This window comes from Erithacus rubecula (genome assembly GCF_903797595.1).
Source record: "Erithacus rubecula genome assembly, chromosome: 5".
Classification (NCBI taxonomy): Eukaryota; Metazoa; Chordata; class Aves; order Passeriformes; family Muscicapidae; genus Erithacus; species Erithacus rubecula.
The window spans coordinates 50,136,407-50,164,375 of record NC_136687.1 but is presented as its reverse complement, the minus strand read 5'-3'; the positions used below and the strand labels follow the sequence as shown (position 1 = coordinate 50,164,375).

The 27,969-nt window shown below is 41.0% G+C and overlaps 1 protein-coding gene and 1 long non-coding RNA gene across 5 annotated transcripts; one reads left to right on the top strand and one right to left on the bottom strand.

Moving 5' to 3' along the window:
- Positions 1-34: 34 nt before the first annotated feature.
- Positions 35-27,969, bottom strand: HPGDS (hematopoietic prostaglandin D synthase). Of its 4 annotated transcripts, none has more exons than XM_079306188.1 (6): positions 27,812-27,969; positions 15,630-15,773; positions 6,053-6,145; positions 4,047-4,156; positions 1,042-1,140; positions 35-390 (listed from the first exon to the last, which is right to left on the bottom strand). In XM_079306188.1, the coding sequence occupies exons 2-6, from the start codon at positions 15,760-15,762 to the stop codon at positions 226-228; spliced, it is 600 nt and encodes a 199-aa protein (XP_079162314.1). In that variant the 5' UTR covers positions 15,763-15,773; positions 27,812-27,969; the 3' UTR covers positions 35-225. The 4 variants fall into 4 exon arrangements, with proteins under 4 accessions (XP_079162314.1, XP_079162315.1, XP_079162316.1 ...); XM_079306189.1 differs by having other exon boundaries at positions 15,630-15,770; XM_079306190.1 differs by lacking the exon at positions 27,812-27,969 and adding an exon at positions 27,253-27,399.
- LOC306802259 lies at positions 17,340-25,510 on the top strand. Its single transcript, XR_013774328.1, has 4 exons — positions 17,340-17,557; positions 18,963-19,023; positions 21,872-21,995; positions 25,413-25,510. It is a non-coding gene; the product is annotated as an uncharacterized lncRNA (long non-coding RNA).

Below are 27,969 nucleotides of genomic sequence, written 5' to 3'. Positions count from 1 at the left end.
TGTTAGTGGAGGGGGAATGTGATTGAAACCACACTTCTGTGAATCAATATTTATTGCTCTACTAAATCAGTAATTTAGATTCTCTTGGAAGTGGATACAAGTGGTAGATTTTGATTTGATACAGCATAGCCAACTGAAGTTAATTTAAATGATTCAGAAGTAAATAACTTAGGATGCTTGTCATATTGAAAACTAAAGAAGCATTTGTTTTTCTGAGCAGCTGATCTACATTACAGTCTTTGGCCTTTTCTGGATCCAGGCTGCAATAGCTGGAAGTGCTTGCACTCTCTCCCTGAGAGCCAAAAGCCTGGGGTATTTGTCTGCCAGGTCAGGTTTACAGGACAGAAGTGTCGTGCTGCACACATCCCAGTAGAAATCAGCCCATGTTACCTAGTGGAAATGGGACAAAAAGCAGTAAATTTTAGTTGGTAATCTCAATAGCCAGGACCACTAATATTCTTAAAAAACTGAATTTATCTGTTTTAAGTTATGATTTTGGGGTTGGGGGTTATTTTTGAGCTCATTATTTCAGGGCAAATACTTAGGTTTCAATGCAAAGCTTGACTTCATGAAATACTGGTTAAAATAAAGTCCTGCCTACAAATATCAGTTGTGTTACAATATCAGTCATTCATGCAGCAACTGTGCTGCAGAAAACAGTTTGGGGTAAAAAGGGTACTATGTTTTTATAGAGGTTTTTTTTTAATGGCCTTAAGTCAGTGATGATAAACAGGGTTCTGTGGAGTCATGAATTTGTGTTCACAAGTGCAAAGGCATTTAAAATGTTTTGTGTCAACATACTTAAGAATTGCTTTAGAAAATGGAGATCCTAATCCTGGTTTGCCTCATTTTTCAAATATGGTGGCAAACAATTTTCACTTTGTAATTGTGTGACCAGTTGTGTATTGCTAAGAGCAGAGGGCTCAAAGTGTGGGGAGAGTTGCTTTGTGGACTGCCATGAAACCCAGAAATTCAGTAATAGTCCATTACTAAATTTTCTGGCAATCTGGTGGAAATGAGCAAAACAAAAATTGTACTTACAGAATTCCCTACCAGCCACTTCTTATCCCCTAAGAAAGTATCCAAATCTTTCAGTAGCTCAGGTGCTTTGTTGGTGAGGATATCATCAAATCCTTTTTTCTGGTGGAAGAACAGAACACAGAGATGTACAGCAGTCAGCAAAACTAAATTTTTGAGGATTTACTATTTATTTTTAAAAAAGCTGGAATATGAAAAATATTAGGGTTCAATTAGGGTTCAAAACATGGCATTCATGGCTTGCTGAGCCATGACTGAAAGCCAGTTCCTCCCTTAATGAACACCTGAGTGTTCCCTGACGCTGATGTGGGTCTGTGGTGATGCTGCTCCTCATCTGTGCTAACAGAATAAGCACCTAGCCATGGCAAGACAAACTCAGACACAGATTTGGGAAGAATCCAGCTACAAGATGCATTCCTAATGTCTCATAGCAATTTTTGGAGGATGTCATTTTTGAATGTCATCTTTTCTACCGTGCAGAATCTCTGATTTCCAGAATCCCTTGCGCTCAGTCTTTCCATGCTGTCAGTCAGATGCTGGTCAGTTATCTTTGCTTATCAGCCCTTCTTATGTGAGACATGGAACTTGGGTTTTGAGCTTACCTGGTGGGGTTGATTGATCTTTGAGCTTTAATGTTCATGTTATTTTGCTTTTTTGTCTCCACAGCAATAAAATTTGAGGTGGCTAAAACGTGTATTCAAAGGATGATCCAAAGGCTCAGGCCTTGGTGTTTGTATGTTAATGGCTGAAACATGAGGTGGTGGTTCTCCACTAACTGTTCCCCATAACAGAAAGTCTTAAGGCTGCTTTTAAAAGGGCTAAACCATTTCCTTTGGTAAGAACTTCTGGTTTTCTCCTCTCACTTCCATGGAAACAATTAAAACTGCAGACTGTTGTGATCATCTGGTCAACCCATGAGGTTTGTGCAGTCACTGTACTTGGTCTAATTTTGGAGGAACACACTCAGGCTTGGGTAAACAAGCACCAGTGTACAGAAATGGAATTTTTTCTACAGCTTTAACTGGGGTTAATGTGAAAAAAAAAATAAAAGAGAATTAGAAAAATTAGAAACCTAAATGCAGGCTGAAATCAAATCAGTTGTTTCTACAGACATGATCAAAGATTTGATGTAATTTTATGTTTGTTAAGAGCTTAGTAACTGGATGAGGTGACTGCAAATATCAGCCAGGAGTCTGCAGTCCAGAAGTCTCATATCTGTGCCCTGGGTACTTGTAGTATTTCCTTTCTTGCAGGTGATTCCCTGCCCACTGCATTACCCTGCAACTACCTAACTATTGTGTGATCAGGATGGTAACAATGTTCCCCTAGTACAGGAGTGCACAGCCAACTTGTGAAGCTGCTGGGAACAACCAGGATCCCTCTTCTGGAGTTTCACAACCTGCTCATCTCAACCCTGGAGCCCTGCCAGCTGTGTTTTGGGGAACACGGGGTGAAGGAGGAGTCTGTGCCTGGCACGGAGGGAGCTTCCAGCTCTGTCCCCCTACTCTGCTTTGATTTCTCTTTGCTACTGGCTAGATGGCGTACACGTTCACCATTCCCGGAGTGCGTGTTCCTGTGAGCACTGGTCAGGCCTGGGGAGTGTTTTGGCTTCAGCGTGAGTGGCCCACGTCAATCTGACCTGGCGGGACCGTGAGACGCCTCTTCGACCACAAGGTGGTGGCAGCGCACCCGGCAGGAGAGAGGGAGCGCAATTGGGAGAGTGGGAAAAATTAGATTCCCGACCAAATTGGCCCCGGCACATAACTTAGCCTGCATACGTGCGGATGGGCACGTCGGGGTTGGCTGCCGGCTCTTCCCGTTTAAATTAATCACTGGTGACACCAGCTGGGTCCTTTTTTGGGGAAGTGCTTGGGTACTAGCTGGGGCACACGCAGGAGTTACAGCAGGAGCTTCCCCATGGAGGGGCAGCTGTGCTGCCTCTGTACCAGCACATCAGCAGGAGTGTGGCTCTTTTGAAATCATTGAAACTCATGAGTCAATTTACCCTCCCCAAACTAGGAAACTTCAGGAAATCACTAGGAAATGTAAGTAATTTGCACTTTTAAGTACTAAACCTCCAAATTTCAGATTTTCCCCTGAAAGATTCCTTCATAGCACTTCCATATTGTTTCTTTATTTATTATGGATTAGGAGCACCATTTTTCATTCTGTGGTCTCTGCAGTAAGATACCCTAAATGATCTGAAGTGTTGCCTTTGAATAAGTGGAAGGCACTGGTATTTTGTGGTGAGAGCTGAGGTTACACCTCCACTTCCCTAAGAGTGTCAGGTTATCTGCTCGGATCAGAGCTGTGCACAGCCTTTGTAATGCTGGAGTGATCTCATCATTGCCTTCTTCCCCCCAGATCAGTTCCCCCCCGATCTGTCTGTGTGCTTGCTTTTAGGATTCTGGTGAGAGGCACAGGCCTGATGCCAAAAGAAACCCCAAATGCTGTAGGACAAGCCTGTGACTGTGTGTTACAGCAGCCATGGCAGCATAGCCTGGTGTCAGAAGCACTGCAGGGGACCAAGGTGGGCTGTGACATCTGAAAAGCACCGTGGGGGCTGTGCTGCCTGCCCCAGTTAGCAGTGCCTGCTGTCCTACACTGCTCTGGTGACTGACAAGCAGCCATCCCTGGCAGCTGATGTTACTGAGCACTGGTACTTATGGAACACCCAGAAGAAATCAAAATGCAGATACACTAAAGGATGGGACGGGGCTATTTATCCTATTGAGCTGGCAGAAAGATTTGAGCACAGGCTCCTTGTGACAAGAGAGTGGAATTCTACAGCCTCAGTCCTGTCTTTGCCCTTTTGTGGCAGTTTGGTGTACACACATTGGTTCAAGCTGAACTGGTGAGGGGCAGCTCATGATGGCCTCAGAGTTTCTACCAAGGGTGAAAACAGGTGAAGGAGGAGGTGGGATCAGCCTCAAGGAAGACCCACAGAGCTCCACCACCTCAGCTTTGCTGAGCTTAGCTATATTTGTTTAATTCAGTGATTGGCTTACTCTGACGTCCTGGTTTTTCTCTGCCCAAGGGAACAGTGTCATGAAATCATCGATGGTGTCCACAATGGCATCAGCTAAAGCCTGTTCCACAGGTGTCTGGCCTGCCACACCTGTGGGAAGGAAACATATGAAGGGACATTAGAGATAGGGCCAGCAGAAATTTTTGATACTCCAAAGGTAAACTCTGTGAATATTTTCATTAAAAATTTTCTCCAGGTCTTTTTCAGGCTAGCAATGTGGATTTGGCTCCTTGCATCCAGGTGCAATCTCATCTACCTTTCCTTTTTTTCCTCTTCTTTGTACAGCCATCCAAGATAGGGAGTTTTCCTATTACCTGAGCCCTCAGTCTGAACATTGTTTCTTTTTGCTCTCTGCTTTCCACCACACATTCAGTGAGAGTCAGCACAAATTCCTTTCCTTAAATTTTTGCCCATACCAGTTGTCAATGTTCATCTCATGATCTTTCCATTTTGGTCAACTCCAAAATTGCATCTGTGAAAGTCTGCTTCTCTTTCCCTATATCCTCCCCACTCAGCCCCATTCAGAATATTTTCATAACATTCCACGCACTTTCTAATCTTTCACTGTAATCAGGGACCTCAGCCAAACTTCATCTTGTTTACAAATCTGCTTTTCTCCCCTGTAGTTCTTTGGCTTTCCTGCAGTTCTCTTAATGCCTCTATGTTTTCTCCCTAGCTGTCACTTCACACACCCGTGTTTATGCTTTCACCTTCACTGTGCAGTTCAGATCACAAACTGCACGCCCTACCTCTGTCAGGCCATCTCCTTTGCTGAAATGTTGTGCTGTTGAAGGTGAGGGCTGTGCCCTTCCTCTTGGCCCTCAGGTTCTGTGATTCTTCAGCTGTGAGTTGTTGGTGTTGGCACCTCAAAATGCCATGGCTTAATTTTAAAGGATTAGTGACATGTGTGCAGGCTTAGTGGCAGAACTAGCAAGTTTTCACTATGAATTCTGGGAAGAGCACAGCGTGATCTCAGTATTCTCCAGATCCCAAGCCTTTGTCACTGGTGCAAGTTAATAAAAAAAAAGTCTGAACTTAAAAGAGCATGGCTCCAGATCAGCTTCCCAACAGGAGCCAGGGAGGGCAGAATCCTGGGGGGAAGGCAGGCTTTCCCACTGTTTTTCAACATCAGGTGGGCTCTCCTCATCCTCCTCTCTTGTAAGAAGTAGATTGCATCAAGGCTGGAGAAAATGGGCAGAAACATTGCAGACACACTTGAAAATGTTGTGTTAGTGCCTTCAATAATAATGCCACGAACTTGTGCTTCCTTCCTCAGTTAGAAAATAGGAGATATTTTGAAAGGCAAGCTACATCCATTTGCTAGCAATGTAAAAAAAGTAGGATAGTACTTGTTTCCCAGCCCCCCTCTTCAATTTGCTGATGTCCAGCATGCCATGAGCACATGTGCCCTCAGCCAGACCAATTTGGCAGATGGTGTTGAATGACAGCTCGTTGACCTAAAGCAAAGCCTGGCCACTCTCTTTGATTACTTGCATTACTAAGTCTCATATCATTTCATCTAACTGGTTGTGTACTTCCACAGCATGTAAGTATTTAAAGATGCAAGTGATGTCAGCATCTCCTTTAATCTCTCTGCTAGCCCAGAATTGTTGCCTAAATCTGCTTCAGAGTTCTCTGCCTGCTGTGATAATCTCTAAATCTTCCAAAACCTCCTCTTCCTGGTCATCTCTCTGGTTAGCCTGGCAGCTCAAAGCTGAGCTTTAGGGTGAACTGCCGTGCTGCTTTAGGGAAACCACAGGTATGTGCTTTCTGTCATGCACAGATAGGTGAATAAAGTGCACTGGCTGAAGAAGTCAGCCCCAACCCCAGGCACTGTTTTCATTTCTGCCATGCTGGTGTTGTCTTCTGTGTGGTTAGGCTGGCCAAGTTATTTGGTTTGTTTCTGCTTTTACTGTGGATGTTTTTTTACCTGAGCATTGAATGCAAGTTAAGAAGAGAAAAAGAAAATAGTCGAAGATATATTACCTGCTTCTCTGGCAAGGTATCTTGCAATTGCCAGGCTCTGGTGAATGATAACTCCATCTACTTCCAGGATGGGGATTTTGCCAAATGGGATAGCTTGGAGGAGAAAGTAAAAAACAAAAAGTAAGCAAAAGTTAAATCATAGCCATTAAGAGTGGGAATCTGTGATAGCTGTAGTTTTACCACTCAGAGGATATGCATTGTTATAGCACTTAACAGTTTCACACTGTTTCTGTGGAGAAATGCATTAAGTATGTAATCAAAATTGCACTGCATGAAGGCAACAATGGCACAGAAACCACAAGTTGTGTTTCCTATTTCCTGGTGTTGTGCTGTAGAGGCCGGATGTGCTCTTATATATCCAGAACTCTTTATATAGGAAAAAAATTTTCAGGGGAATCTTAGTTTTTCCTTCTCTCCCCTGCTTTTTCCTCTCCAGAAAAGTGAGTGCCAAGGTTAAGTAAAGTACTACTGAAGATTTCATACTGTAGGATGCAGCTGGGGCATGAAGCAAGGGATTGGGTAAAGATGGCAAAATATTTTTCATTTACGGTTATTTGAAATTCAGAAGCAGTGATTCAGAGAAGCATCTACATTTCAGAACTTACATCATGATAGGCATTTCACTTAGCAGTCATCACTGAGACAAATCTATCTTTCACACTGAACTACAAATCCTAAAAAGATATTAAAATTCACCTGATGTGCCTTGCATTAAAAAAAAATTCAGCCGGTTATGGGGAAGAAGCCTTCAGACTTTAAGCATAGGGAAAAAACAAACTAAGCAAGTGTTGTAGATATCTGTAAGGCAGTTTGAGATAAGAAATCAGTCTTATTTTTCTGTTAATCATTTCATAGTTACATGGAAACTTGGACTGCTGTTTTGCTGTGTTTTGGAGGAGCTGCTGGCATGCTATGAAATGGAACTGGAACCTCGGAGTTTGGTCTGGTGAAAACAATTGTGTTTGGGGCAGTGAGAATCTGCTTGTGGGAACCTGGTGCTGTTCATTGAGGGAATGGTAAATCTCTACATTTCCAAGGATCCTGTTTCCAAGTACATGGCTGCAAGTGCTGATCATAGCTAAATGCTTTGTATCGGATTTTTCACCTGCATTACACTTTATATAATGAAGATTTATATCCATTTTAAGACTGTCTTGTGATGTCAAAAGGTGGTGGAAAAGTGAGAATATTGGCCATTGGAAGCATGCAAAGTGCTTTCAAACCCACAGGGCAGCTGGAATTACACTGCTATTCCATGAGGGTTTTTAGCTCTTAATGAAAAGGGGACATTAATGAAACCTTATGCATTCATAATTGTTTAGCAAGGCAACTTCAAAAGCTATGAACACTGCTCTGTGGTTTAGCATGAAGTATGCAAATCACCATAAAAATCAGGTACCAGGTCCTAGATGTTAAATCTTGATCTGCAGCATGTATCTTGCAGTTGCACAAGTCATCCAGGACTCTTCTGTGCCTTTTTTCTTTTTTTTTTTTTTTCTCTGCACCTGAATACATGGTACCTTTTTTTTTTCCCTCAAGTTGAGCACACTGGGAATTCAGTACGAATTTGGATGCTGATGAATAGCAGAAGCAAGAGAGTTCAATAAGCATTAGTTGCTGTACCCCAGGGGGAAAGCAGGCTCTGCTGGTTATTATTGAAGCAAGTCTTCTTGTTGCACAGAAGACTTTGCATGTTTATTATCCAGAGAGCAGCAAGGTCCTGGCAAGTCCATGTTTTGTTTCATTGAGACTCACAGAGAGGTGACAAGCTGTATCCCCTGAATGTTTGACAAGAAAGCTCTCTGCTATGAAAATGAGAAGAGCCTTGGTTCTGCACTCTAGGTTAGTGGTGCAGAGGGCCCTGAGCATCATTGCTCCAAGGCAGCAGAGATGTGTAACAGTGTTTGCTTATGTAAAACACATCTTTCAGGCCAGCACAAGTAGAGGGAATGAGAGCAGGTGGGGCTGCTGGATGTGTGGTCAGCCTGCAACCTGCTCCACATCCCCCCAGACCACAAGGGATGTACAGCAATGCCTGGCAACAGGAAACTGCAAAAGTGCAGCCAGAGCAGGGGTAATAGCTCCCCCATGAAGGGGTTAAGCAGCCTGGTTTGGAGGCCCCAGCAGGAATGCTGTGGGGTGATGCAGTTCTGGCAGGGTCAGCATGACTAAGCCAGTCTGTAGCAATAGCTGTCAAAACACACTGTCACTCACTGCTGAGGTTGGGAAACTGAGACTGGGATTGCTCCATCTAGAAACCCACAGATATTTTTGCTGCTGTGTTTACATACAGGGGAAGAAGTCTATAAATCTTAGCTTTGACTGATGTTTCATTTTGTGGGTTACTACAAGAAAAATTGAAGCCAGTTTGTTATTATGGGCTTTTTTTCTTTTGTTTTTCTTCTTTTTAAAGAAACATTTGATTACAACTAAAGGATGGAAGCATCTTCCTGAAGAGTTAAAGAACATGGATTGTGCTGTGAAAATCAGCTGACTGGCAGTGGTAGTCAGCTCTCATGTTGTGCTTCTCAGGAATCCAGTGATTTCTGAATTCAAGGGAATTGCTATTCATTCCTTGAGAACATGAGTAATGTCTACAAAGGTCATCCTCCTCAGTGCTGAGCTACTTTCTTGAAGACCTGGTTACTCTTTTCTGAAAGAGAAACTGAGTTTGCAATTGAAAATATACAAAGACAGCTTTGTGCACGTACAATTCTTAAAATATTTATAAAATTAATAAATGAGGCCAGACTTTATTTTGGTATCCTGTAATGTCTAAAAGATTAATGCTTTGTTTCATAATGAGACTTGAGGTTTGTTTGCTAGGAGGTAGCAAATCTATTGCTATCATTACTGAACAAAGGACTCTTTAAAGGATAACATATGGTAAATGGTAGATGTCCCTTCCTTTCTTGTGTATTCAAATCCTATTCAACTTTTTCTTATCAAGAAGAGGGAAAAGTTGGGATTTAATGTAATAGATTTTTTTAATTTAATAGATTTTTTTTCCCAGCTGATAGAGTGCATGTATGCAATTATACCCTGATTTTGTTGATTACTGAGTTAATAAACTATAAATTAGTGCTTATAAATTCTAAGAGGTCTGAATAAAGTGCACATATGCTGTGCAGATAATTTCAAAAATCTGTTTTTTTCTTCTTGGGTGCAGGGCAGGCTATTCTTGAGCACTAGACAGTGCAGCAGATATTCAGGCTGCTTTACACAGAAGAAAATAGCAAAGACTAGTCAAGGGACAGAAAATATTTATGGTACATCTCCTCCATATCTGAGGAGAAGGTATAATGGTTTACAAAGCTGTACTTTCAGTATGGAAAAAAATATATTTGCTTTTGAAATGTTATTGTCTAAAATTCATGTAGTAGCCAAAATCTTTTGGAACCTGCTGTAAAGTACCTTTTCACTTTTGTAATTCAGGATAACAATTTTCCCAGTTGATTTTTTTGTATATCTGAGTTTGTCTGTTATGTGGAGGAACAGTATTTTCTGTGAAGTCTTCCTTCTCCATCGGGGGAAGAAGGGGAGGAATTTTTGTCATATAGCTCATCCTAAGGGAGAATATGAGGAGCCTTCACACTGGATGGACACTGCTGGATTACTGGAGGTAAGGTTGGGATTTGACAAATGATCTCAATGTGGCCTCTAGAAACTTTGGCAGTTGCAGAATCCACACCTAAGCCATATTCTCAGGGGCTCCAAACTGCAACAGAAAACTGCTTGCACATGGATTAGCAGTCTTACCCTTAAACTCATGGATATGGGCTTCTGTGGACTGCTTGGACCTCCTGTGGTGCTTTTGGCCCAATTCAGCTCATTGACATGTTTGAGGAGACGCCCAAATGCCCTGTGTGTATAAGCATGGTACTAAACCTGCTGAAGTTTTCTCACTTTTGGTGAAAGGCATGGTTTATGTGACTGCAGATGAGCAGATCTGGTAGGGTGGCTCCTGCCAGGCTCCTACTTCAGATGAGCAAGTGAAAAGCTGCCATGTGAGAGAGTTGTTTGAGTAGAATCAAGGTCATGGGGGCAAGGCATGAACCACCATGCATTGGGAAGCAATTACAACTGAGCAGTGGAGCCAAAGTAGTGCAGGCTGGAAGGATGTGAGTGTCACTTTGCTGGCTTTTCTCTCACCCTCCTTGTTTTGCTTCCTACTTACGTCAGTTTAAACCCTTGTGTATTCATACCAATGTGCTTTCCATGTTTTTACAAAATAATGTTGTCTTACAATGTTTCCAGCTCCCACTTGAGCAAATGCATTTTGAGAAGGAAAAGCAGAAAAATCTCTTGCTGTTGTCATGTGAACAACGTCATTTCTCAGGCATGCACAAAATGACCTTTCTTGTTTAGTTCCCGCTTGCTTTGCCACTCATCTGAAGTACAAAGGGCTGTGAATGTTTGTGTTCCAAACTTAGATGAAAAGAGGAAAAGGGATTTTTAGAAACCTCCTTTCTGAATAAATAAACCCATAGTCTTCTTTAAATTAAAATTTTTATCATCAGGTTCTTGCTTTTCGTATTACGTTGGTTTTTTATTGACTTTTTGCATCACACACTGGAATGAAATCTGCACAGCCTACACTTCCCATGAAGAAAACCATGACAGAGGACTCAGACTGACCTGCAGTCTCTCTTCATGTTTTAGGAAGATCTTGCTAAAGTATCTGTACAGTGTTTAGGAGTTGGATTAATTCCTTTTAATACTACTTTAATTCTGGTTGGCTTTTGTGATGAGAACTGTGGTATTTATACAAGTCTCTGCTGGATGCTGGGTAGGGGAGATGATATTAAAAGCAAGAAGATCCCTTTAATTAATTCCCACCCCATCAAGCCCCTAAGGGCTGTGATGACTGCTGGCACCTGGCCATGCCTGTGGGCTCTCAGTGGTGTTCAGGCCTTCCCTTTGAACACAAGCTCCTCACTCACTCATGCTCCTGGCCATGACCCAGTGGAGGGTGTTCCTGTGGGACTGTTCCTCTGTCAGGGACAGGCTGGGGAAACACAACAGAGCTGAGCACGGTTTTGTCCTAGGCTGGTCAGCTGCTGTGCTGTGCTTCCACTGCTTTCTCCCCTCTGCAAATACAGTTTTTGAATCTCTCCTTTCCTAATCTCTTTCTGCCATTTTCACTGACCTTAACTGCTCCATTATTCTTCTTCTCATTTCTGTTCTGTCCTCCCAACACATTCCCCCATTTTTTTCCGGAAGCTGACCTGCCCATGACTCATCCTGCCCATGTTGTAATTGTCTATGGCTCTGATGCAATGCAGCCTGTATTTTAACACTTGATTATTTATCAGAAGCTGAATAATTAATAATTTGGTAATCAAGCTTAGATTGGCTCCATAATAAAGCAGCTGGTTTAGTCAAATGTAGGGGCAAATAAATGTCACAGACCTGTTTCTTATTACAATATCTGTGTCAAAATAAGTTCTCCTTTGCCTTGAAAACTGACCATAACCACTTTTCCTATCCATTTATATTTAAATTGGACCATAAGAAACAAATAGATACTTTGCATCTTCCAATAAGAAATATATGAAATATGTAATTTTTTTTTTAATGGTGGCAGAGGAGCAAGGCATTTGGGAAATGGTTGGCCCAGAGCTGGAGATTCCTAGGATCTGAAGCTTCTAGGAAGGGATGATAAGGAGGATGTGCTGATTTAATCTCAGCCCAGGTTTGGTTCTTTTACAACTCATATTCTCTTTGGAAGTTCTTGCCAAGCCCTACTTTTTACCCAGAGATAGCTATGTACACATTAGAGTACAACTACATAGCAGAAAGTCACTCAGGAAGCAGGGCTCCCCTGAGGAATTTTTGTCTGCTGGCACATGCTTCTCAAGATTTATCTGTAATCTTGGGAGTATTTTTAGAGCCATTAGTCCATCAGATTTCCTAAGGACCTTTCAAGTTTGATTCTACACATCCTAAACTGTTCATGGGTGTTTATGGCCATCAGTGCAGGAGAAGTACCCTTTGCTGTGGTGATAAAGTTTGCTATTGCCATTACTTCAAATTGCTTGAAGGAGACACAATTCAAAAGCTGTTGCTGCCTGGCAGCCTAATATCTAAGGTGGTGGTAATTCAGGTCAGCATTACAGTGGATTTTCTGCTCTATCATGACATATGTCAGTGCAATGGTGCTTTTTGTGAGGAGTACAGATCTTACATGAGCCTATTGTAGATCTTGAATTGATTGCTCTTTAAATGGAGGTGTGGTCAAGCCAGAGTGTGTTCAAAAATAAGTATAAAGAATGAGTTAATTTGCTTGTTAAAATAAATATTGACTTACATATAGTGAAGCGTTATGGAAAGCTGCTGCTTGATATTTTTCTGATTTTTAAATTTTTATGCTAAAGAAGGACAATGCTGCTACTTATACACTGGCTTCTTTAAATGTGTTTATATTCTAAAATGCAAGATCATCAACTGGAAAATCGGCCAAAGATGATCAGAAGGGGAAAAAGTAAATGTTGAGTTATAGAAATTTTAATTTCAGAGTGTATAAGCCAAATAACAGAAGTTCTTATAATAGGCCAATCTTTCATACACAACAAAAGCAACATTAGGTGTAAACAAAATCAAGTGGGACAGTATTTCCAGGTGGGAGGACTTATTTATTTGCCTGAAGGTACATTAGAATTGCAGCTTATTGGTGGCAGCCACACGAAAAATGTCAAAACAAACAACAAACCCCACCACACTCTTCAGTTCAGGTCAAAAATTAAACTTGCCACAGCTGCAAGTCTGCATTCTAAATGGGCTTTCTGCACATTGATCTTTATGTATGTATTTTCTATTTTCCCATTTGTTTTACAGAACTATATTCTTCAGAATAATGCCAGTATTTCCTAGTTTATATGGTATGATTTGGCTGGCTTGGTATTTCTTGCAAAACATTATTTCAATTTTGAGAAAGCTGCAGAAGCAAACCTATCCTCTCAGATCTCATTCAGAGACCTGACTCCTCATGCTTTTAAACAAACTTGAATTCTTCAATTTGTCCCTTATTAGCTCAAGAAACATGAAGTGTTCTCTTGCCCAAGCTTCTTCCCTAAGTGTTTTTTGTTTATCTTGCTTGATCATACTTGAAGTTTTTGAAAAGAGGGACATCATGTTGTATTTGCTGACTGCTGTCAAAACTGATTCCAGATCTTTCATAGGCAAGTGGATAAAGGCAAACATGATATATACAAATGTACAGAGCTATTTGTCTGGTATTTCTTAATCACACCTTAATATATAATTATGTAATTAGTTCAATTAATTGGACCAATTTTACTGATTTTTGAGGGCTACAAAATAAGTCACATACTTTATTGTATTACTTTAACTGCTGTTACATGCAGTTATAATTCCCTCTATCATTGTTAAGCATTTACCACCCTTTCGTTTTCACAGGATGAGACTGACTGGAATCTGCTACTTTATTTCTCTTCTTTCTAAGACAGACTCAGTTCAGGAAAAATAGGAGGAGAAAAAAACTTTATATAAGGGATTTGAATACAGATACAAATGAGAGTTGTGCAGAAGAATTCTCAGCAGAGTAAACTATGCCTTTGTACATGCAGTGGGTTGGATGGATGTACTCATTTCACATTTACTTTTGAACACAGCAGTAGTTTAACTTTTTGGGCAAGAATTCTGTTACCTGGTGCTTTTTCCTCTTTAAACTATGTCTCTGTGCAGGGAGCTAGGGCACCATTTGAAAGCTCAGGGTAGCAGAGAATGCAAGGCTTGTTTTCCATAGGGCAAATGCTGTATGCAATACTTAGAGTGTGAAGGCACATAAAGCTTGTACAAACCTACTCCCTCTCCAGGAGACAGCCATTTCTTGTGTTGAGTCACAGCTGCAAAGTCAGGGTTTAGGTGCCCTAGGGCAGACTGGGGCACTGGCTTTTGGTCTTGTTGAGAAGTTAAGGCTGTTTATTCCAAAGCCTTGTTGCTACCTTTGATTCAGTGTTTTTCTGAATGATTTGCCTGTGGGGGAACATTTTGTCTGGAAATGTTATGCGTAACCAGGAGAAATGCCTCACAAAGAAAGGGGAGGTACCCATCAGGAGACCTCCAGACAATTTCCTTAAGCAGCATTACATTTTTATGCATCCAAGAAACCTTTTTTAAATTAGCAAACCCCTAAATTGCTTGTTGTTGGTAATGTGCATGTCAGGGGTGGCAGCTGGCACCATTACTTTGGTGCTAGAGCTAGGGCTCAGGAGGATTTGAAGAGCAATGTTCCCATCGACTGGCTGAGTGACTAACTGGGTGTCTACAGATGCCTGAAATTCAAAGAACTCTTAGACCAGCATAAATTTTGCACAGATGACTTCACAAATCTTAGAGCAGCAGCTCCCACATTTTACTAAACTTCTTATCTGCTGTGGAATTTCATCTAGGACTCAGTTACAAAGGCTGCTCCTATGAAGGCCATTATGCAGAGAAAATGAAAAATGCTAATTAATCCTTGGTAAGCCTGCCAGTAAACTTTTCAGAGCACAGAAAGAGAAACAAAAGTGTCCAAAGGTTAATGACTCAACCAGCATTTGCAAATGCATTAGACAGAGTTACAAACTGTGTAGTTTTGGATTTCTAGGGTGTCTCTGCTCCCAGTGATTTTTTGGTAATGACACTGCAACTGCACTACATTCAATGCAGTGAACAAGTCACGTACACATAAAGCTCCACTGAGAGGTTTGTGGAGTGAGAACAAACTTCCCAGTGAGTGAAGAAAAACATAGGAAGAACTTTCACTTGTGAATCAGTTTTGTCTTTTCCCCGAACTAAAGGCATTATTCTTCATTCTGGATGTGAAAAGTCATAGCTCATGTAGCTAAACACAAGACTAATCCATGAAATTAAGACATGGATTTCATACCCTGAGTCTTCAAACTCAAGATCTGTTTCACTTTAGCTAATTTAAAGAACAGAAATAGCAAATACTTTTAAAAGCTGAAAAGACATATTTAAACTAAACTAAGACATAAAATGAATGGGGTACAATAGCCCGAAGGGTACTTTTGCAAGGGTTGGTAGGGCTTATTCTTAGGAACAATTATTTTCTTGTACCTCTTTTGATCCTTTTGAGTTTTTTTCTTTGCTCTATCAACTGACTTTGTTTTATCATCACTTTTCCTCTCTGAAGGTCTTTCAGGTTGCAAAGGAGGTCCTTCGTGACCCTTCTCTCTAATTTGACTTTCTAAACCCAAGGTTAAAGTTTGAGGTGTGGTCTTTGAGATTAAATTATCCAGAGAAGCTGAGATCCACACTAATTTAGTTACCTTTAGGTACACAAAATCTGTACTGAACTGATAAGGAGTAAAAACCCAGCTGGATGATAGCAGGTAAGGCTATTTTAGATTGTCTGAACATTTGGAACCAGTCTCCTGTGAGAGCATCCGCAGTGACATTTGGCTGTCTCACCGTAAATCTTGGACAGGCTTTATTAAAGACAGAAATTAGTTGTATTTATGCTCACAGAATGTACAGGTACTCTTCACTTGCTTTTCTTTTTGCCAGCATTTCTAGTGGAGCTTTTGCTGTAAGAAGCCATGCTACTCACTCGGTTTGATTTTGGGCCAGTCTGCTGCCTCTATCCTGTGGTCTTCATACTTCTTGCCCGAGTAGGCGAAGAGGTAGCGGCTGATCTCTGCCCGTCCCCGCAGGTTGAAGTAGGTGAGCTTGTACTGAGGCATCCTGGGCCCTGCTGGGAGGGGAGACAGAGCTGCTTTAGAGAGGGTTAACTCAGCTCCTTTTCTACAAAACCCCTCCGTGTGCTTGTCTTTGACAGACATATTGTACAATGCAGAGGAAATATTACACCAAGCCCTGGTGGGTTGCGCTTTGCAATTGCTGCGTTGCTTGCACCTTTTTGTTCTGCATTTGGCAGCCACAGCACACACAGATGTGGACAAACACAGCTGAACCTGCAGTTCCTCCTTGTGTGTCTAAAAGTTGGCTTGATTTCCCCCCCCCACCCCAGATGTAATAGAAACCTGCAGCTTTTATTTATTTCTCTTGTGACACCAAACCCAGGCCATTTTTGATAAAGTGAATTTTGGTTTGTTGGTTTGGTTTTTTTCTAGAGTGCAAATCTAAAATCATATTCTGCACCAGAGGATAGTTGTTATCTTGAGCAGCAGTTTTGTTCAGGCCTGCCCTGTGCAACCCCTACTGTTTATGGAGATCTTCATCCAAGACCATCATGAGAATTACCAAACTCTCGTGATTTTCTTGTATCAATTATTACCCAAGTTGTATAAGTAATCACCCAAAATTATTCTAGAATTAAAAAATATGCTATGGAAACCAGGCTATAGTGTTGTTTTGAGAAAATCACCATTGAATTTTCAGTTTTTTTACAGAAGCCAAAAGAATACTTGAAACTACTTTTTAAAGGTTTTTAAATTTAAGTGATTTATTTTTCCCTTCAGTTCTAGTTAGGAGTCATGTTACAGGAAGGTTCTGCTTGTTTCCCAGAGTAACAGGCAGCAAAATAAAGAATTTGAGAGTTTGATTGTATAGCAAGGATGGTACAGGACAGGTGAGCAGGTAAAGTTGATTTAAACCAAAGATAAACATTTACACAAAGGACTTTATTAAGAGGTTCAGATGAGATTTAAATCTCCTGGTGCAAGGATAGTAAAACAACCATCTGCCTCCTCACCCAAAGCACATCTTCCTCATTTTTGTCTTGAAGTAGACATTGCATTTACCGTTATTTTATATGAATCACATTCCCAGTGTCTGTAAGAAAGGCTGGTACACAGATCATCTGCACTAGGACAGAAAGGGAACTCTTTTCCTTTTTGTTAATGAGTAATGTGCTACCACATAACCTCACAATAGAATAACCCCCTGTTTAGTCATCTTTCCTTGAAAACATGTGCTTTGACTTTAGATGGAGAAACTTTTAGTTCAGAAAGAGAAAAGCTTACACTTAACTCACACTGAAAAGAGCAAACTGCTTTTGTCACTTGCTCCTCTAAAGTAAAAACACCTACCTTGCTACCTTCTGTCTTCAGAGAAGCAAAAGAAAACCTAAGCAAAAAAAACCAGCAAATAAGCACACAAGAGTTTGCTTAATTCATTGTGAAAGTTATCTGCTGCCCTACAGCACACAGCAGGCTCAGAAGTTAATTATTAATGAATGGAGATTCACATTACTAGTGAATGGAGACTTTTCATGGCCCAGAGGAGAGCCAGGGACAGAGCTGGAAAGTTACCAATGGAGATATCTACAAGTGCTTCCAAATGGATACTTCAGTACAATTATTAAGTCAAGTGTTTTCTTTTGCATAGTGTAAAAGAGAGAGGCTCCAGAGGAAATGAGTTGCATCAGGATGTGATCAGCTTTTTCAGATGTGTTAATTACTGGAAAACATGTTTGTCTGCTGCTGGGCAAATGCAGCTCACAGATTACAGGTGCAACCACTTCTTTCTCTAAAGAGAGAAATTTTGACAGTCTCAGCTTTTTCAAGCATATTTTAGGTAAGTGACAGAGCTTGGCTACTCCGTTTTCAAATTTATTACTTGGTACGCTCTACTGCATATATGATGAAACTATATAGTATTATATATTATAAATTTGGATTATATGTCTACAAAGTTAATGTAAGAAGAGAGAATGAGATGGTAAGAGGGTTTTCTTCCCTTTTGTTCCTGTATCTGATTTGGTGTGGCCATTTGTGAGTGAAAAATAGCATTAATAAAGAGCATGTGTTATCTGAGATTCATGACAGTGAAAGAGCCCCAAACCCTGAGTCTTACTTTTCAGTTTTTTAGAGGCAAGCAAATGCCACTGATTTAGTCTGATTTGCTGATTTAGTCTGTTTCCCTCCTTTAGGAGTGTCCATAGAGTTTTTTTCCATAAGCATCCATAGCAGTCCCAGTGCCCTGGACCTGCTACACCACTTACACACAGCTCCTGTTTCCTGGCTGACTCTAGCCCACTCAACCCTGTGTTAGCAAATAGTTACTGGCAGTCCAGAGGCATTTAAGGGCATAAGAATAGTAGATTTTTAAGGTGCACCTGTGAGGGAGTAGACAGCTACATAGAGAGAGGGCTGGAGACAGCTGAGATCTAAATATTCCAGTTGGTGAGTGTGTTGGAAGAGCTAATTCTTACAGTGGGAGCACTGTACACAAAGACATGTCCAGTCTAGAGTAGTGAAGTGATGTAAAGAATTGGGAATTTTGGCTGATGATCAGCAAGCCTCTCTGCCTGTTGTGGTAGACAGTGGAATATTTTGGTCTGTCAAGGAAGCAGCAGAAACTGTTTGAGTTGTCTAAAGCAAAGTTAAACAAATTTCTAATGAATACACCCTAAGGAGTAATCAAGTATTTGTAGTGGTGATGCACTTTAAAGCCTATGATTTTTTTTTTCCATCCATGAACAAAAAAAAACCAAAACCAAAATCAGCTCCACAAGGGGTTTACCAAAAATACTTGATGTTTTAAAAGCCTTTATAGGTTTACTGTAAACATGTTTTTGTAAATATTTGTATGTTTTATTTTTTATTTATATTTACTATGAAATGTCAGGAGCAGTGCTTCCTAAACAATTACAGATAAGTTTCAGAATGAAAGAAATGGTTGTGTTAAGAATAGCTTTTTGCCAAACATGCAAAGTAAGCTGTTAGGGTTTTTTTTTTAGCTTGTCCTCCTTTACCTCATTTTCCCAGTGTGTTTTATAAAGAAGGGGATCATGAGGAATAACTTGAAACCATTTCAATCACCCCGAATTACTGAATTATTGAAAAATGTAATTTATAGAGGAAAAAGATCTATTTGTTCTCTTTGAGTTGGTTTTTGGGGTGAAGATGTTGGGGATTTTTTCAGAGATGGAGAGCAGGAAAATCTTTAAAACTATTTAAAATTATTTCTCTTTTTTTAGGTTAGTCATGGCTTAAAAACACTGACAGGTGGTGGATGGACCTCAGTTCCCAGACTTGCAGGTATTTAGCCACCTCCTTAATGCTATCAGGTCTGTTGAGGTGAGTTCATTGCAAAGCCAGGTGTATACAACACAGAAGGGGGTGATTTACCTTCTATCAATAAACCTGCCATCAAAGCAGTGTTTTTCCAATTCTGAAGAATACGTGGCTGGGATGGTCCTGCACACCTGCCCTGTCCTACACTGACAGGACTGATGAGAGGAAAGGTTTTCCTGACACTTCAGTCCCAGTTTCATTGCATACAGCTTTCAAAGCCATGAACTCAACAGCTTTAAATTCACTATTAAATTAGTTTTAATACTTTAAAGTTGTTGACCGGCTTAGCTGATTTTCCAGCTTTCCTCTGTGACTTTCTGAAAGCCAGCTTAATTGGCTTTAGCATACCTTTAAACAGAAGATTAATAGATCTCATGATTAAATTCAACTTGGAGCCACTCAGTGACAAAATCAAACAGGAAATCTGAGAGAATGTCAAATAATGCGTAAAGTTGGCATCCACCATTATACTCATGAGTCAAAAAATCATGGTGGAGTTACAAATGTCAAAAAATTTTATGACAGATTTCAAATTATTTAAATCTGCTTGTGGCTTTATGGAGATACTGTATTTCCTGATGGACTTGGGATGCCTTTATTCCAGTTGAAGCAGGACTGAGCAATCAATTTGAAAACTTTAAGCAAGATTAGAGTTAAAAAACAGCCCAGGAAGGAACCTTCATTTTCTGGGAACTAAAATACTGAGTTTCAGATGGCAGTAGTACAGAAGAGAAAAAGCTCAGGCAGACTGGACACTGCTCAGGCTGATTTTTGTTTGTGTTTCCAGAGCACGCAGCCTGTGCCAGCCAGGCTTTGGTCCTGCCTGCCCAAACTCAGCAAAATTAAGCACCAAAAGTCTGCTGGGTTCTCCAGTGGAACAGCGTTTCATCATTGTTTTGGAAAATCCAACCCTGAGGTAACACAAGAAAATATTCTTCAGGCTGGTCACAGGTACCAGAACCTGGAAGTGTGTGGGGAACCAATTAAGTTTTAATTATGCTTCAATGAAGACCGCCACCATTTTAGGGTCTCTGTGTGGACAATGCCTTCTGAAAATGGCGGGAAGCGCTGGCTCTGGGGCGACTTCATCTGACAGCATGCCTCAACATTGCCCAGTTTTCATGCTATAAATCCATTTTCTGACATGGGGTAGAAAATTACTAGAGAGTTTTAAGACATGCTGCCACATTCAGGGGGCAGCTGGGACATGAGGGGTGCGGAGACCACCGGCATTTTATGGTCTCTAGGTGGACGACACCTTCAGAAAATGGCGGGAAGTGCTGGCTCTGGGGTGACTTCGCCTGGCAGCATGCCTCAGCATTGTCCAGATTTTATTCCATAAATCTATTTTCTGACATGGGGAGGAAGATAATTAGAGAGCTTTAACACATGCTGACACATTCAGGGCTCAGCTGGGACATGAGGGGTGCGGAGGCCATCGCCATTTTATGGTCTCTATGTGGACAACGCCTTCAGAAAATGGCGGGAAGCGCTGACTCTGGGGTGACTTCACCTGGCAGCTTGCCTCAACATTGTCCAGGTTTTATTCCATAAATCCATTTTCTGACATGGGGTGGAGCTTTAGAGCTTTAGCTATAGAGCTTTAACACATGCCATGAGCAGGGGGCAGCTGGGACGCATGAGGGGTGTGGAGGCCGCCGCCATTTTAGGGTCTCTAGGTGGGCAACACCTTCAGAAAATGGCGGGGAGCTCTGGATGTGGGGAGACTTCACCTGGCAGTCAGTCAGGTGAGATAAAGCTTCCAGCACTGGGCTGCAGGCAGTGAAACTCCTCAGCCCAGGAAAAATTCTGCCTGATTAGTGCTCCATGGGGCTATGGGAGGAGCCTTAGCCCACAGGCGCAGTGAGCTGTGCCATGACCAGGAGCTGTCTCTCTTCTAGGGCCAGGAGCTCCAGGTCTGGCTCCTTCTGCCCCTGCTCACCTTCTCTCTGTCCCCTTTTCTATCCACCTTTGGGAGGGACAAAGCTTTCTTTATCAATAAACTGTTCTCAGATATAATATTCACCGTGCTTGTGCTTTGTTTACAGTGAGGAGTCTGTTAAAAAGATTCCCTCTGCAATTCCTTTGCAGTGGAACTGCAAAGTTGTGGCAGATACTCAGTATGAAAATTAAGAGAAAATGTTTTAAAATAAGGTATCACGTAATTCCATTTTCCTGTATAAGGTTATTAGTATCTGAGATGACAGTCAGCAGTGAGCTTTCCTTGGGCTGGGGGTGAAGAGGGAGAAAAATCAGCAAAGTTGAGCTATGTGTTCACAGGCATCCAAAGTCTGAAAAGGGCATGTGGTGCAAAGTCCCCTTTAACTGTACTTTGTACTGAAATAAATTAAGAGTTTTCTTGCCTTAAGGTTTCATCATTGTTAGAGGATGTAAAAAAAGTCCAGCTGCTCCCTCCAGGAAGCTAAACCAGTAGGGCTGAGGAAAGGTTCATCCAGGTGTTTCTAAAAGTTTGGACTTGAACTGTGTGCTTGGACAAGATGATGTATTGCAGTGTATTTATATTTATTCAGCATGAGGGCTCTTCATTAATTTAGGAGTCTCTTGTGGAAAGCACCACAGTTAGTGCCTGGCACAATGCTGCTGTGGGCTTGGCATAAAAGGGGAAGCTGGAGGTCTTTACCAGGTGTCATTGTCCCCTCTTGAATTGCAACCAGAGCATGACAATGATTCAGGAGTGATGATTCAGTCAATGGATGCATCTTTATTTTATTGTAAGATTAAGCTTCTATATCAATTCAGAGTGCTTGAGTTGCTGGAGCTGATTATATATTCAATTTTAATTATTTTACAGGATGAAAGTATAACAACAAATCAGCTTCCACTAATGCAAGCCTACATCTCTCAGCCCAAAAAAAAAAAATTTATGACGTGTGAATTGAAGTTTTTGTCCTCTCTAAGCACTATTCTATCCTAAGGTGAGAAGCTTCATGGACATTTTTCTTTCAGTTATTTATTTTTTTTTTCCCCTAGTGTTGTTTTCAAAGCATTTGCTGTTTCTTTATGAAATATTTCTGCAAAGTTAACCTGAAAATCAAATAAGTTTTGAAGCAGATGCAAACCCAACAACTTGATATTGGGTGCCCCTGATTTGGGGTGGATGGGGCACTGCAATTTCACACGTCTTATATTTATTCATATATTTCTGCCACGTATGCAGTTTAAAGTCTTAAAATTAGTGTCAGCTGAATGTTTTCAATTAACAGTAACATTGGGATTTCAGAGGGAAGATTCTTCCTTATCTTCCTTACTCCCAGTGACAGGGCCAAGTCATGCCAATATCAGCTAGGATACTCAATTTAGAAAAAGAAAGGAGAGGAGCTGTCTGGGACTCTGTATGTAGAGACAAAAGAGTCTTTGCTCATTAGAGGAGAAATCTTTCTTGGGCTGTCATCTCAGGAATGACCTGACATAGCCAACTATGAAGCATGGATCTTTTGTTCTGTTCCTTAGGGTTTGGGCAGAGTTGTGTTATTCACATACTACAAAGAAAAATCTTTAACCAGGAAAGAGACTTAGTCTGCCTTGTTTCACCTGGGAAACATTAGGAATAATAAGTTCAATTTTGCCCATCTTTACTTATTGTCCTTCTCATCCCTGTGACTGGAGAGCTGAGCATTACAGCAGATTTCTGACTCTTCAGTTTTAAAATTATGTTTTAACTGTCCAAGTGAGTCTTTCTGCCTTTATTTGTTTAAAATTTCGCATTTCAGAGGAAGGAACCAGAGAGACAAGACTCAAATAGTTAGTGTATAATCCAAGTAAAGAAAAACTTCCACAGCTGCAACTTTATAAGTTGCACAAGGCAGGAAAAATAAAAAAAAAAAATGTCCATGTGCAGTATTTCTTCCTTTTTACTTAATCAACATAACAGTCAGAAAGCTTTGGGGAAAGGCATAATTATTTACATTTTCCTGTTTGGGCAGTGCTGAAAAGACAGAAACCATCTGAGAAGCAGCTTTGCCCTGCCTGTGGGTGTGGTGCTGCTCCCCACCTGGCTACTGATCAAATTCGTTGCTGCAGGAATGTCTTCAATTGTTTTACCTTGAATGAAAAAATATTAGAGATTTAAGAGATATTTTGCGCCTTTGAAAACCAAGAATAGTACTGATTTATGGTTTTGTTGTTTTTTCCTGCCAAAAGAAAAGTTCTTATTACTTCTTTTTTTTTAGCAAAGAGAATAAGAAATTTTCTGTCCATCTTTTTGTGGAGAAGGATTAGGAAATATTGGCAGATTGATGGAAGACTTTAAGTCTTCCAATGGAAGATTTCCACAGCAGTCTGTTTTGACAGAAAATACAATTAAAAACTCTAAGTAATACTATTTCCTGTCAGCTCTCAGTCTGACATAAGCTCTCTTTCAGAAAATTGATGGTCTCTTTTCCCACTCTGGTCCAGTTATAGAAAACAAATATTTGAATTTAATCTCTGGTATTTTTAAACCAGATAGTAATCTGGATCTTAGAGAGAAAAGAGAAAAAATCTGTGCACCCTTTTCTGTTTAATATGCAAATTATCTGAAGTAAACATTTATGGAATTTTATGTCAGGTCAAGTTTCTAAATAACAAATTCCAAAAAAAATGAATACTAATGAATGGATCACTTAGAGCATAGTATAGATTTAAAATCTTTTTTTTAGAAGGATTTTGTATGTGCATGCACCTGGTGTGCTGCTCATTTGTTACCTGTGGGGAAAATCAGCATCCTAAAAGGAAGAGAGGTTTTGAGGCATTACTGTGAGAATATTGAGTAGTACTAATAGTTATAAGTATTTTAAGTGACCTGATGAGTAAAACTCTACTGTCTGAACAAAACCTGTTCTGTCAATATGTGAGCTTAAAAAAAAAAAGGAGCTGCAGGAGACCTTAAAGCAATTATCCCTCTGAGGAAGCTTCAGTCTTGTTTTGCTGATATGGAAAATCAGAACTCAAAAATATCATTAAAGAACACAGGAAAAAAAACCCACAATGCATCAGTGAAAAAGGAAGATAAGAAAGATATGAAAAGTCTTCAAAGTGGGAGTCCAGTGTGAATGGGCAGTGAATGGGTGTCCACTGTCAAGACTTGTAGAAGGAGAATGCCAGCACCTGCTGTGTTTCCCTGAGCTGAATTTGTGATTATCCCTTAGACAACTGCTATCAAACTGACCATAATTAAGCCAGATATCTGAAGCACACCCCGTTTGTTTGAATTTCAGTGAATGAGGGATCTCTCACATGTCAGCAGGATTAAGGAGGCAGGGGAGTGGTGATGGACAGGGCATTGCTCAGTCATCTCAGCAGCATCTCCTCAGCCTGCTTGGCTTGCCACACCTTTCCCTTTAGGGCCTGAGCATCTGTGGTAACTTTATTTTCTGTTGGATTCTCAAGATTTGAATTTGCATCTATTTGTTTTATGTAGACAACTTTTGAAATTGTTTTGTGCAGCCTCTTTTAGATTAATAAATTGCATACCCAAGACCATTAAATACTGGTAAATAAAAGTGCAAGAGATCTCAGGAAAGATACAGACAAAGGAGTGGTTAGGATAATTTCTCAGGGAAAACCACTTAAGTCTTTTATTTCCACATCAGATGTTTTAGAATTCCCAATAGCATTTTGTGGTAGAACAAAAGCCTAAATAATTTTAATGCTTGCCAACCCCATGTCATTCCATTAAAATTAATGCCTTGCCTCTCTAGCTGCACTCTTCAGATGAATCAGCATGATCTCATAATATTCTTACAAAGCTCAGAGCTCAGCTGTGACCTGCATTGCTCTGTATTGTTTAGTTGGCTCTCCAAAACCAGCTTCTTTTGCCAGGATGAATCATGTCCATTTTCTGACCTCTCAAGCTTGTCCAGCACAGTAATTTGTATAACAACTGTCTTGGCCACCTAACATCTTTCCTTGGATGTGAAAAACTGGCCTTTTTTTTTCTATCCCAGCTGTGTGTGTGGATTTGAGTATGGGTATATGTGCAAGGAGGAGTACAAGCACCAAATCCTTTCCCCTGCTTGTCTAAATTACTTTGCTCTTCACCTGTTCATATTGTGAATCTACTGTATAATTTGCTAAGAGCCTAGGCCCAAAATTATAGGCATGAAAGAATTAGACAGGCTTTTAAGCATTGTATATGATCCCTGTAGCAGATGCAGGTTGGACTGGGGAAGGTTTTTATTCGCTTTGCTGAGTTCTGCAGTACCACCCAATATGTGTCCTGGTCACAAATCTCTGGTGTCCTCCTGCTCTGCCCTGAGTACTTGGCTCAGACCACCATGTCTGGGAGGTGCCAGTACAGTGGGCTGGGGCACAGATCTCAAGTATTTTCAGATATTTTGAAATTATTTTCTTAGCCAGAGTGATCCTGAGGAGACCCAGAGCCTTGCTAAAATGCTCTTCACGCATTGCCAGACTCCTTGAGAGGACCAGTGGTGCTGAATGTGGACCTACAAGTGAGAAACGTACAGGACTCGAGTGAGTCACAAACTGCTAGGTATGTAAAACCCTAAAACTGTGTGTTCCTACACTTAAGTAGGAAGTAGTTTCTGAGAGGCACTTTGCAGCCAGTTTCTCATGGAAACCCCAGCTAGTCTGGCTCCAGGGTAATCCTGATTGCTGAGTGCCTGACACTGAAAAATGTTCCCTTGGCTGAGACATACAGTTACACATCACAGATTCTTTTTTGTCACACATCAACTAAACTAAACTTGTGAGACAGCTTAAACCATTGTTTGCCTTCCGTCTTTGCATCTGCCACACATACAAAGCCTAGTACACTTTGTCTGGTGTCACTGAACATCCCTGTTTTCTCTCTATTTTTACCTCATGCTTATTCTTTACTAAGTCATTCCAGCAATATTTTTAGTTACTTCTAAAGAGATGCAAAAGTATGGGTTTCAGTTTTTCTCAGTTGCAGCTTGTTTTATGGGAGTTTTAGCAGATTGACCTGAGATTAGACAAGGTTCTTGAAAGTGGTGGCACTTTGAAATGTGTATGTGAGATTTGGCTGATTTTTCCCCTCCTTCTTTCTTTTTCCTGACCCTTTCTTGGGCTAGCTGCCAAAAGGATAAAAAACCCCACCTGTTTGAAATTTGCAGCATATATGATAAGTCTCCAGCAGTGTGAATAAGCACAGCTTTCTGTGGCAGGGCATGCCCCCTGCTAGCCCAACGTCAGCCACGTCAGTGGCTCCTGGGCAGTGTAATTACTTTCTGTGAGATTTCAATTAAAGATGTTTTGAAAATGAGCATCAACTTCAACTGCTTCTGCTTTCCAGCTGCTCAGGAGAAGGTTGTGTGAGACAGACAGCGATGAGAAATATTATGAGCAAACCTTTAGAGCAGCGGAGCAGTGTTGGGCCGTGGCACAGGAGCGTGCTGTGCTGGCTAACATGCTTGCTTGTGCACTCTTTTAAGAATTACTTTGTGTATATTTTCAGCTTAAAATTTGGAAAGCTTCCCTCATTTCTATACAAATAGATTTAACTGTGTGCCTGGGCATATGTGCCTCTGCAGCAGGGAGTAATTTACACAATGTGCACAATTTTAGGGAGAGGTAGTTTCTATTTTGGATTAAAGAAAACAAAAGAATGAATAGAAGTAAACTTTAAAGAGATCTCTGTGTCTTTTTGTCTTTACAAACGTTGCAAGTTTTGAGTATAAAAGTACTAACGTTTACAAACAGTTGTAAGAAGTACAGAAGCCCAGGAAAGATATTTTATAGCTACAGTTGGATAATCTGAAATGAGCAGGGAACAAGAAAGGGCTTTTAACAGAGAAAATGTGTGGGGGAGGATTATGTTTATAGGAAAATGACAGCAGTTAGAAGGAAAGAAGAAAAAGTCCTCAACGGCTATGTAGTGTATAATTTTGAAGTAAAAGACAAATAACAAATAAACCTTTGACTTTTGATAAGGAGAAAAATAGAGTGAGTGGAAGCAGATGCAGGAGGTTTTTTCTCTATAGGATGATGGTGGGAATTAGGACCAGAGTATGTTAATCCATTGGTTTAGAACACAGGAATTTAAAAAATTACCAGTACACAAAAATAACCTAGAATAATTGGTTGATGCTGCTTAAAATTAATCTAATTTCTCTGACATTAGCCTAGATTTAGCTTGGTTATGTAAGTGAAGGCATTTTAGTCAGCCTTTACATCTAATGGCATATTGGTTTGAAATGGGTTCTCACTTACTGAAAACTCCCTGCAGAATGCCCAGAGCCTCCTCACTCCGATTTCTTGGCTGATAAGGTTGCCTTTTCTTTGGCAAGCACCCTGACACGTAGGCTGGTTATCAAAGTAGCTCAACACTGACTGTGCAAGGCACTGATGAGGAACGGGGGCTTGCTTCTACAACAGGCCCGTGATCTGCCTGGAAAAGCAGCTCACGATTTTTGCAAGTCTGGTTTTAGCCATGCCTGTGATTGCACAGATGTCCTAAGTGCAGCAGGCACAGTTTAAGGATGCCTGGAAGCAGCACAGAAGGTGCATGGATGAGATAGCCGAGTTACATTTGCAGCCACCGTGTGGAGCTCCTCTCTGCCGGTAGCACCACTCAGAAAGGCAGAATGAACGGAACAAATGTATAAAAATTAAATAAACTCAGGACTTGCTCTGCACGCAGCACTGTTTTACAGACTAACCTCCCAGACAGCCTCTGTAGCGGTAGCCTAGCGAGGGCAGAGCAGGATCAGAAGCAAGGGGAAAGAGAGGAGCCAGGCTACAGCCCTAGCAAAGGTGAAACAGAACTCACTCCGGCGCGGTGATACGCGGTCCTTTCCTCGCTGCACGGAGTCCCTCCGAGTGCCGACCCCGAAAAGGCTGTCCCGCTCCAGCACGGGCTGTTAATATGCAAACCGCTCCCTCCTCATGACCGCCTGCATGACTCTCCTCCTCCCCCGGCTCACACAC

Bases quoted from the DNA above. Each gene is read 5' to 3' on its own strand.
- HPGDS (XM_079306188.1), bottom strand. From the start codon at position 15,762: ATGCCTCAGTACAAGCTCACCTACTTCAACCTGCGGGGACGGGCAGAG. The intron at 4,157-6,052 runs GTAATATATCTT...TCCTTCCCACAG, and splicing joins ATACCTTGCCAGAGAAGCAG to GTGTGGCAGGCCAGACACCT. The intron at 1,141-4,046 runs GTAAGCCAATCA...TTCTTCCACCAG, and splicing joins AGAAAAACCAGGACGTCAGA to AAAAAAGGATTTGATGATAT.